The 12328-nt window shown below is 35.7% G+C and overlaps 1 protein-coding gene across 5 annotated transcripts in view; it reads left to right on the top strand.

Annotated features, from left to right (window-relative positions):
- The first annotated feature begins 400 nt into the window (after window positions 1–400).
- The window catches only part of phf21b (PHD finger protein 21B), a 65936-nt gene continuing 54008 nt past the window's right edge, over window positions 401–12328 (top strand). The window contains exon 1 of one of the 5 annotated variants that reach the window (XM_067392414.1): window positions 401–866. In XM_067392414.1, the coding sequence (XP_067248515.1) occupies window positions 813–866 (54 nt within the window). In that variant the 5' untranslated portion in view covers window positions 401–812. Of the gene's footprint in view, window positions 867–893; window positions 1290–4026; window positions 4079–8018; window positions 8141–12328 lie in introns of those variants that run through there. The other 4 variants (XM_067392409.1, XM_067392411.1, XM_067392413.1 and 1 more) reach the window with 4 other exon arrangements.

The raw sequence follows: 12328 nt of genomic DNA on the forward strand, positions 1-12328 counted from the left end.
ATGTATTGTATTTCATTGGCTACGGTTATTTACGCGTTTATGACATATTCATTAGCAATACCTTGCCTAAAAGTCTAGGAAAACTTTTTTGTTTTGCTTTTTCAAGATGAAAATAGTGTTTAGCTAACAAAGAGGCTATACCGATCAATTCGATACATTAATTGTCGTTGTTTTCATTAAATAAAAGAACATATTTGATTTACAGATCTTCGGTTTATCTGTACAAAAACACATTTTGAAACAAATGTTCACCAGAAGATGTTTATTAAAACGCCACACTCCAATAATGAACTTTTCACACTAGTTCTGCTGGGTTTTTGTAGAGAACTGTGGGAGCGCGCATGACTCCATAACTGAGGGAGCGCGTGCACGTGACAGAGGAAGGGAGAGTTCTTCTTTCACTGCTCCATCCGGGAACTTTCCGAATTAGCATTGACAACCGAAGCGCAACTTTTTCCCCAGGCAAAGTGAAATCATGCCGCGCACTCGGACAAAATATAGTTCCACATTTTCAACTCAAAGACTTCGAAATAAAGCCGTACGTTTCGAATAGGTCGAACAGACGTTTGCCGTGGGGATTTCGGAGTGAATTTATGCCACTGCTGGAATCTTTAGCTCGCTTTCTGAGCACTTTTGTTTATACTGGCGTAAAGTGGGTGATGAGTCTTTACGGCCAGTAAAGAAGCGAGAACTTGCTGTGCAGCCCGAGTAGTTCTTGCGATTGTTATTGTTGCTTTTAAAATATTTGTATTACGCCACAAATAACGCGGATCGCGTCGAAAGTGGAGGAAAAGTGCTTCTGAAGTCGGAATATGGAGCTACAAGGCCTTCAAGAAGCACTCAAAGTAGAAGTCCAATGTCATCAGGTAAATAAAAATGGCATTTTGTTGAAGCTTTTCTGGGATTCTTACGTGAATACACGCTGGAAGACGGACATCCGCCGTGTTCGAACGTTAGAATTTGCGTGGAATTCGTAGCCTTTCAGAGTGATAGAACGCTAACATTCTTTCGCCTTTATGACGCCATAATCACTTTGAGCGCAGATTGTTAAAACGTTCTTTGATGCACTTTCACGCGTGCGGCGTGTTTTTTTGTGATTTGCACTAATAATGCGGCGGTTTTGTGTAGCGATCGGGACGAGACTTGAATATTTATGAGGTTCAAACGGACTCACTGCTCGCCGCTTTGTTCCTCCCTCACATCCTAACTTGAAACACTTTAAACGAAACGTCTTTTTGTTGTTTTACTTCGTTTAGAAACTAGTTGCACAGATGAAGCAGGACCCACAGGTAATTCATTTTATTTGAAGCGTTGAAGAATGGGGAATTTACATTGGGCGAGAAACTTTGTCGGCATCACTAACGTTAGTTCTTACGGACGTTCTCAATGCTTTGTCCTTTACGTGACTTTGCCAAATAACACAAGGGGCTTTTGTGAAGTTTTGAAAACATTTTGCTTGTTTTTGGACTGGAATCTTGTTGGTTAAACGTGAGCTTAAGAAACCACAACAATTAAAGGCAAAGCAAAATAACTGCCCTAAGTGAAAAACAAGTAATTCATTTATATATGGCGTACATTTTAGAAACACATACCCTCTTTCAAAACACTGTAAAAATACGACAAACTAGCTGGGTTTAGTGAAATTACATTAAACTGCTTTAGTACTCGAAAACCGTCTTGGTTGTTTAGCGAATTGTAGGCTACAACGCGTCCATTTTAGTAGGTCGACATGTTTCCAGAGAGTTTGTGAAGGAAAGTTCCTCACTTCCTCTGTCATGTGGCATTAAAACATCGTTGTTTAGTGTGTACTGAACCTCAACGTACTTATTCGATACTTTATCGACAGTCTTTCCGATGGGTTATATTTCTTGGTCACATGACGACGTGGTAGCATTTGATTCGATCTCTGCAGTTCACTTTCACTTTTTTATAATCGCTACTCAAAAGCAAGGTCATCTATACTATAGCGTTCCGATAGCAATTCTATACATGTTTACTGACAATTCATCTGCTTGGCCTCGGTTTGAGCCGTTTGTTAAAGTCACAAGCTTCTCTGAAATCGTCTGTCAGAACGACTCTCGCTGAACGACACAATTTCGGGTCCGTTCGGTTGACGTTGAGTTCAGCACCACGGATAGCGGCGCACGCTTGCGTTTCACCGTGTTTTAAATGTCAAATGTTGCAACTGTGTGAAATGTTTGTTGTGAGGCTTTTTGGTGTACCCCAGTTTGATAGTGGAAGCTTCCATTTTGTGCTGAAGGGGTGTTGGTTTCTTCCTAACATGGAGCAAAAGTCTGCAGAGTTTCTGGCTGGGGGGAGGGCTCATTCATGGCCATTCTAAAAGAGGGGGAAGGGAGGAGAAAACACTAGTCAGCATCACACAAGACACCACACACAAGCCTCTGTAGGCCTTATAACACTCCTTATGAGGTTCTCCTAATTAATAGAGGCTATCATAGTTAATAATACTTACTTATTTTATGCTTAAGAGTAAAAAATGCATTAAATACGAGAGAAAACATGAAAATACACCTACACTGGCTATAAGTATGATTGTTTATGTTATTGTGTAGTTATATCAAAGGTTATACAGTAATATAAGGCATGGTGATGTCTCTATAATGCAATAATTATATTCATATTCAGACCAAGTGTCTTAGATCTCTAAATGTTAACCTTTCAAAAAAAAAAAAAACTAAACATGTTGCTTTCTCAAGGCATTTTCATTCTTTGGCTTTCATAACCCCAACAGTACAATTTATATTTTTTCATTTAACAGATTTTTACTGTTAAAGTCTATATGAAGTGAATTTTAAATGTGTGTGCGGTGGTCTAATTGAAAATCCAGAATATATTGCAAACCTAACCACCGTATTTATATGCGGGTCATTGATGAATAAGGTTTTTAAAAGTGTGAAAAACATTATGGAGATATTTTGAAGTTTTATTAAGTGTTAACAATGAATTTTTTGTAGTTTTATAATCAATTAACACTGTTTTTTTTTTTTTTGGTCATTTTTTTACAAGATGGACAACATTTGTCACCAAAAAAGTCATTCGGTTTAACCAAAATTTCAGTTTTACCGAATGACACTTTTGGTAAATACCGAATGACGATATTTTCAATATCTATCTAGTTAGCTAGCAAAAGGACAGTCAAACATTTTATATTTAGTATAAGTTTTTAAAATATTACATTTTCCATGTTTTATAACGGTTGTCTCGAATGACCTGATGTTTCAGGACATGCGCATGAGCAAGTAAAAACGTTAATTTTTCAAATAGTTAAAAGAAAGTTAGTTACTTTGCTTCATGATTATGTGGTCCTTTGCGGGTGTCTAAATGATGTCACATCCTGTCATGATATTGACCACATGACTGGATCCAAAATGGTCCCTTTACATTTGATACTCCAAATGACATCAATGAAATTCATTTTTCTGGACATTCTTTCTCATAACAAAGCAAGGTCTTCTACACATAATTTTAATACCATTTTGCACTATGCTGATATATGATGTTATGAAGAGTAAAAAAAAAATACATTAATTACATTTTAAGGTGTTTTAATCACAAATTAAATGGCTGTATTGGCCTTTGGACGGTTAAACCGAATAACCTTTTGACACTTCAAAATCTTTAAAATACATTTATATGTAGCAAAATATAATTAAAACCTTTTGGGTTCGATAAAAGAGATCTAGTTGTACAACCTTGCATACTTTAAATGTCATATCTTTGTTTCTCATTATTATTATTAAGGCCTTTGGACAAAAAAATTACCTATTACGTCATAGACCCACGCGAATGTTGAGTGAATGCAGGTGTTTTGTCAGAATTAAAGCTCATTTAGGCTCAATATTGTATTTGTGAGCATCTAGTCTAACTAGAAATATGTTGAATTATTATAACTGAACATTGTATTGGACGTTTTTTTGTCATCTGGGCCAGTACTGACCCATCCTCTTTATATTTCACCTAAACTTTCATTTGAAGGAGGCTTGAAATGCAGATGATGGGAGGAAGCAAACCCTCCAGCATTTATTAGCTGAGAACATCATAATTGTGTGAAGCCTTTGTAAGTATCTTGTGTTTCCCGCTGGGCAAACATCTTCCATCCTTATGTAAATATCTATCTTAGCTTGTGAGTTTTTAATACATATTGTGTGAGAGGGTTTTGTATTGTTGTCTTCTTGCTAGTTGTTGCATCACTGATCCAGAAACGCTTATAAACTTGGTGTAAGTCTTGAGCTTTGATTTGCTTTCTTCTACTCAATTTTTGGTCTCTCTCAGGGCTTACAAATCCTTCCCAAACTGATCCCTGTGTGTCCCTCATGCACACCGAAAAATGAATTGTATTTTTTTTTGTCTTTTTAAGATTTTGCTTCCTGCAAAGATGTTCCTGTTTTCATTAGTTGTAGTAAAACATTTGCAATGTCTGTTTATTCAGATTCTATGTTGACCCACATTTCCATGTGATAAATGACAGAGACCGAAGAAGTACGTTTACAGGTTGAATAAGCACAAATGCGAGTGACTTGTATAATCTCTCTGCTTGAAAGCAGTTCAGTGTTCTGTCCAGAGTGATTTGTATTGTTCTGTCCCACAGACTGACAGCAGCTTTAATGTTAATATGTAAAAGCATCTGAGTGTAATTGTAAAAATGTATTATACACATTATATAGTGTAACCATCGAAAGGAATAGTTCACCCATAAAAGAAAATTGTGTCACCATTTACTCACCTTTGTGTCATTTCAAACCCGTATGATTTTCTCTGTTCCATTGAACACAAAGTCGAATGGAAACAAAAATAATATTTTTTATAACCGTACTGTGCTTTACAGTATCATAGTTTCGAAGCCAAATAAGGATTGAAATTGAATTATTGATGTTGTGTGGGTTTGATTTATTCTGGTCTGGAACAGGATGTTAAAACTCTGGCTTAGGGCTGGATTTGCTAAAGCACTTTTATGTGAGGTACTTTACTAGAAGAAAGCAAAAAGCACCAGTTGTAGAGATGTACTAGTGAGTTCTTGTAGTCCTGGCCAGGACGTGAGTTCCTTTATTCTTTGATGGTGTGGTCGGGAAAGCCCTGCTAAATGTTCCTAAATTCTGTCATTGTTTACACACCATAATTTAGTTTTCCCATAAAAAAAAGTCTCATAAAACTATGACTATCCATATGACAGACTATCCTAGCCATACAGTTTCTGAAGTCGTATGTTAGCGTTGAATAAACAACACAAATTTAAGTTCTTCAAAAATATAGCAGGTTTGAATGTCATGATGCTTGTCAAGAATCAGTGCTGGCTGAGCAGAAATACATGGTCCATGTTAGGGCTGGGTATTGACGCAAATTTCATGATTCAATTTTGAATCACAATCTTGTGATTCGATTTGATTCTGATTATGACAAAAATCATAATTATATTGAAATTGTAATTGCAATTATTACAATTACACTGAATGTTTTGAATAGCTTTATACCATTGCTTGAAGCAACTGTGTGCAATATTTTTAAATTAAAACAAGCTGAAAACACTCTTCCTTCATTTTTTTATTGGTTTTCTATAGCATTAAGCCTCAAATGTCAACTATACATTGGTTTGGTTTCTTCTTTAAATAATAGTATTAATAAAAAAGTAAACATATGCATGTAAATATAATAGGGCCTTCCACACTATGCTATTCTAGGAACTTAGTTATAGGCACTAGCCACAAGGGTGGTTCCCCGAAAACTAATGTTCCACTAGGGCCATTTTCCTGGATGCATTCGCACCGTCAGTAGGAACTCTGAAGTGACATAAACTACACTTGTTGTTGTGACTTTTATTTTGAAGGTGCTGAGAATGGCTCAGCCTGAGTCTGAGCACACAGTACTCGCAATCTCCGACATCATTAGTTTACGATAAAGTAGGCAGTATATGAAAAAGTATTTGCTTGTTTGATGCCCAATGTCGTTAGCTGAGCAGAAATACATATTCATGTTTCGCTTGGTACCTTAAAAGTCGCACTGGAGTTTGAGAGGTCCATCTTTCACTGTTTTCAATGTTTGTAGATGTAACCCCTCCTGTTCGAACCACCCGCCCTAATCGGGACTCGAACCCGCGTCCACTGGCATGGGAGTCGGGCGCTCTAACAAGGAGGCTAAAGAGCGCAGTCTCCAGCGTCAGTTGCTAGAGCGTCTCTTGAAGTCAGGGTAGTTAGGTTTACACACACTACTCTTACTAGCCTATGTCTATCACACTGAGTTATTTCGTGGAGTGTGTATTATATGGTTGTGTAAACTGTTTTTTAAAAGTGGCAGGTGCTGGGTGGCAGGTGTGTTCGACCAGTCAGCACACATTTACAGCACTGGTAGTTCCTTTTGTGCTGGGTTAGACCTTTTACACTCTGAAGTAGTCATGATTCATCCTCTCACAACGTAACATGCTCTAAACACACCTCTTAAGCATGCAGAATAATGTAAGTGAATTTTTTTTTGTTGTAATTGTGCCATTGAATGATTACGAAATTGTGGTGTCCGTAATCATAATCGCGGCTAGAAATTATATTAATTGTGCAAACTTAGTATCAGTATAGTACATAGCAAATTTTCTCAGGCATCATTTAACACATTGCTAACAAGAATTAGCGCATGACGTGGAAAACACAGGATCACGAGCAGATGGTGTGAGCAAAGCGTGCATGTCGTTTTGAAACACGCAGCGCAAACATACTACATACTTTTTAATTAAATTATAGTCTTTTGCGATTTGGTAAGGGCACAAAGCTATATCACACTTTCGATTTTAGTTCATTTGACAGATACTTTGCCAAAGCAATGGCCCAAAATAACTCTAGAGACATTTTTGGAAAAAATATTTTTGGTTCATTATGAAACTGTGGTGGCACAAATTAGATTAGACTATGGCGGGCTGCCACAGCCAAGGTAATTAATGGGAAACACTATCGGAACTTACAGAGTCTGCATGCTGTGAAGATTGACTTTTACAATTGTGTGTTTGATTGCTCCAGATGCTACACCATGCTATAGTTCATATATTTAGCTTTAATATGAATTTCAAATGGACTGTATCTTTCAACATACCTTCTGATGTTCATTCATGTTTGTGCTGTAACTAGTAAAGCCGAAAAATGATCCATTCACATGTGCTTTGCTTCATCTAAAGCATTACAGCGATCTGTTATGCCACATTAAAGAGCGCCAACGTGGTATTTATTGTTTGAACGTCTAAATAAAATTGACAGAATTTGAAAGCTGAGACTTAGTTTCATATCAGAAGTAACAAAACAAAAAGAGTATTGGGAGCCATGCTACAAAGTTTTGTTCATTCATCAGCTGAAAACAGCATGGACCAAAAGATAGATTCTTGGGATTTAAGAATTGATTGTTTCATCAAAATTAAAATGGATTAAAATTGAGAAATCATTTTTTTTTACCCAGCCCTAGTCCATTTCCTAACGAAAACCTTTCAGAACACTTGGAATAATAGCATTCAAGCTATGTTTTAATGATAGTTTTATGGTGTTTTACCATTCCACTATTTTCTGCTGGTCACAACTGACTATTGTTATATGGAAAAGAGGTTCATGAAGAGTCTTCAAAAGTTCTCCTTTTTGTGTTTTTGCAGCAGGTTTTTGTACAGAACATTCAGATATGGTGAGAAAAGGCCTTCGGTTAGAACATGTTTTGATTGCATCATGAAAGGGCACTTCACAGGATACGGGAAATCTGTGAAACTATTCTTCAGACAATTTCACAATGTTTTTCTAAACATTATATTGGAGCAGACTATCACACTCACTAGAGGTCATAACACTTCCTCATTTAAAGTACACTCAATCCATTTTTATTGGCAATATTGATATTTTGCAAAGTTCATTCAGATTTGATTAGACAAACTGGTCGTATCCAATGGTAACACAGTCTGATACTAAGGACAGCAGTAGTGCGAAACATTCAAGTTCAGACATGATGTTTGAGCTCAGTGTGTGAGGTTATAAGACCTCTAGGAAAGATCTAAAAGCTGCTTTACCAGGACCACATGATGGACGGCCAGTAGAAGCTTCATTTTAATGATTCTAGTTGCAGTGTTTTTGATCTGTCCTTGTGTCTCATAGCAACAACGTCTGCGGTAAATCATTCATGCAGTTATTTCTGTTGATGTGTTTGACTCTATTATTGTGAAACACTTCTAGAGACATTCATTCACAATCTCATAAGACATTAAATCATGTGAAAGATTCATGCCTTGCTTTATAATAGTTGTGAAGCATTAAGGCTTTTTAGACCAAAGTGATCAAGTGTGTTATCTTCATTGTTTTAATATTCTTCTTAAGATAGCAGGGTTTTTCAAAGACATGTCTTTGTGGCCAGTTGGAAATATCTCCAGATTCTATAAATCAAATTTAATTATGCTGTTTTTTTTGTACCTTATTTAATGTGTTTTCTCTTTCATTCCGAAAAAGTATGTTCTTATATACTGTAACAACACATACCATGCAGCCAGTAGGTACTTATATTGTGTCTTATAAAATGTAAATTCAGAAGTTGTTCTAATTTTGTTTGACTTTCTTTCATCTGAGGAACAAAAATGGAGATATTTAGGAAAACATCCAAGCTGCTCTTATCCACAACTTGTACACTATATTCCAATTAGTCCAAATTCATACCAATGATTATTTGGTATGTCGCATTTAATGATAATGTTCGATTCTGTTGTAGCTGTTAATTTTCAATATGGAAAAAGACAATTTTTTGGGTGATACACAAAGGCTAGACGTAAGCTACAGCGGAGGGGAACATTATCAGTGAATAAGGACTTATATTTCTGTCCGTTCATCACACAAAGTTATCGTATAACATCAGAAGACTTGAGATACAGTGCATAAGTCATATGGATGGATCATTTTTATTATGTTTTTTAATCCTTTTTAGAGCTTGACTGATGTGTTCACTAAGAACTGTAGTAAATTTCTTGAGTGCATGAGGTTCGTTCCGTCACTGAGCTTGACATCTGATTCAACACTCAGGCTTTCTGTGCTTTGAGACTGCAGTGAGCTAATAAGGTAACGAGATTAGACCACGTTAGATGACCAATAAGATTACTTTATTTGAACAAGTCAATGTGATGACTGTATGGCCCTGATCCAAAACCTACTTACAATGCATTATGTTTTGGCCAGTTTTTAAGGCAGCATTGTAATGAGCTTGTGAAAAAAGGACATTCAATATTCTTGACCTAACAAGAGAAATGATGATTATAAACATTCTCCAAATTTAGTACCAAATAATATATCAAAATGCTATATATGCAGGGCCTAAAATTAACAAATTTGAGTAAAAATCTGTGTTGGCGAGTATATGAAACTGTGTCAATCGCCAGTTTGCCGGTAACAATGTTATGAATTATAACAATGCAAATATTGTGTAGATCATGGACGTGAATGTTGCTTGGGACAGGTGACAGGCCAATGCTTCATTGTCATGAAAGGGAACTCAATTCGTTTCTCACGCACTGTGTGGGAAATTTCTGTGCGCAAACATCCCAGTAATCCGCGTCATAGACAGCGTGCGAATACCAAATTGAGCTCTCTTTCATGTCTTCTTGAGCTTGAACAAGCATATTCAAACAAAATTATCAAAATGCCAATCTTGGCAAGTATCCTCGTAAACATAGTTATGGTAACAACAAAAGACAAAGAAAATCACTCACTGCTCTTAACTGAATAACTTTAAAGGTGCCATCGAATTGAAAATTGAATTTACCTCGGCATAGTTGAAGAACAAGAGTTCAGTACATGGAAATGACATACAGTGAGTCTCAAACACCATTGTTTCCTCCTTCTTATATAAATCTAATTTGTTTAAAAGACCTCCGAAGAACAGGCGAATCTCAACATAACACCAACTGTTACGTAACAGTTAGGATCATTAATATGTACGCCCAAATATTTGCATATACCAGCTCATGTTCAATGCATTAGACAAGGGCAGCCAGTATAAATGTCTGGATCTGTGCACAGCTGAATCATCAGACTAGGTAAGCAAGCAAAGACAATAGCGAAAAATGGCAGATGGAGCAATAATAACTGACATGATTCATGATATCATGATATTTTTAGTGATATTTGTAAATTGTCTTTCTAAATTTTTCGTTAGCATGTTGCTAATGTACTGTTAAATGTGGTTAAAGTTACCATCGTTTATTACTGTATTCAAGGAGACGAGAGCTGTCGCTTTTTTCATTTTTAAACACTTGCAGTCTGTATAATTCATAAACACAACTTCATTCTTTATAAATCTCTCCAACAGTGTAGCATTAGCCGTTAGCCATGGAGCACAGCCTCAAATTCATTCAGAATCAAATGTAAACATCCAAATAAATACCATACTTACGCGATTAGACATGCTGCATGACGAACACTTTGTGAGATCCATTTTGAGGGTTATATTAGCTGTTTGAACTTTGTTTATTTGTATATTAAATTTGTTTTTGTGTTAAAACTTCACAGACACATTCAGGGGACACCTTAGACTTATATTACATCTTTTAAAAAGACATTCTACGGCACCTTTAATAGGGATAAATCTATGTTTCATGGCTGGAAAGAAATATTTATGGCCTATAAATTTACACCAGCCATTGGCAGGTGTGGCAAGAAGTTGGTTTTAGGCCCTGCATATATTCGTTTGTCATTTCAATGATAATGCCGTCTCAGAAGGCAGCTGCCTGTTGTATACAGCAAGGTAGTTTAGTATTTTGGAACAGAACCCATCTGTCTGTCAGATTTACCCCAAAATGTTTCTCGAATGAACTCAAAAGACGATGTCTCAACTTGCTGATTCTGGTTCTGATGTTCCCGTACATTTCCTGTGCAATTTGATATGGTGCCTGAATAGTTTGATCTTATGTGTTTGAGTGTGATAACAGCATTACTCTGGCCAGTGATTGGTCAAAGCTTTTCATTTGATCAATTATTTAATGTTACACATTCTGGCCATCAGAATCAGAAATATAGTAAGACATGAATGTAATTTGCATGAACGCTGTTATCTTACACTTTTTATACTACATACTACATTTGAATTGCATAATAAATTTCCATCCATTTGGATTGCACAGTTTTAACATGCAATACTGTATTTAAAAAAAAAAAGTGTATTTAAAACACAACAAATTCAGTTATTAGTACTATTACAGAAATCGTACCTGTTTCATTTATGTCTGAATGACAAATATCACTTTAAGTTTATTAGTCCAAATGGATGGAAATTGTATATGCAATTCAAATACAGAAATCTTACATTTAGGCCTAAAATATTTTTGTAGTGTACCCAGCATAACATTTCGGAAGGCTAGAAGTGGTAGTCAGTAGTGGATGCATTATTGAGGTACCCTTAAAATACATAAAGGCTGTTTAATAATTAATGAGATGAGGTTCTGTCTTTACGCTCATGTATATATTTACGCTCTAGTGTTATTGGGGCAACAGGGCAGTGCTTTAATAGGTCACCAACCGTTGGTACTGTATTCCATATGTGTGGGTGTTTATTACTGCCCACAGCCTTTTAAATATACCAACTACTTTTGCTGCAATCTATGAGCTCATTTCCTTCTTTCAGCCTTGGATTCATATCATGAAAAACAGACTTCTCTTGATATTGATTAAATAAAACTGAACATGTACTGTAACATTCAGTGCTCAAAATGCCCTTTATAGTCCAAAAAATGAGCCTTTATGAAATGAAAAGCACATATGACTGAATCTATTGTATTTTGCTGTGTTTAAAAGTATTTTTGATTGTGATGCACTGAAATGAATTTTTTACTGAAACTCTTAAACAGAAATTAAAGCTTTCATTTAGACGAAAACAGAAACCAAAAATAAAGTTGAAATAATAATCAATTAAATAAATGATCAAATTTAAATAATAATCAACACTTAAATAAAAATGGAGTTGTATATAAGCATTTAAATTGCACATAGATTTTATGTCATATTTTAATTGATCTATTTATGTTTAGTGTTATTTTGTTGTTGAAATATAAACATTTAAATGGTGGCTGCAATAACTTGGTTTCATGACTTATTTATTCAAACTTATTAAATAATGAAGACAACACTGAATATAGTATAATATAGTGCATATATGCAGTAAAATGCTCCTCTTTAGAGTTTTACTTTTTTTGTGTAGCCGACTAGGGACATTTTCTGAGGTAAATGTAATGTTATGTGATATTGATTACAAGCTGTTTTTTTTGTTGTCTCCTCGCGGTTGAAACGCTGCTTGAACGATTACATGAGACATGATACGTTTC

The sequence above is a fragment of the Chanodichthys erythropterus genome, chromosome 8 (genome assembly GCF_024489055.1).
Source record: "Chanodichthys erythropterus isolate Z2021 chromosome 8, ASM2448905v1, whole genome shotgun sequence".
NCBI lineage: Eukaryota > Metazoa > Chordata > Actinopteri > Cypriniformes > Xenocyprididae > Chanodichthys > Chanodichthys erythropterus.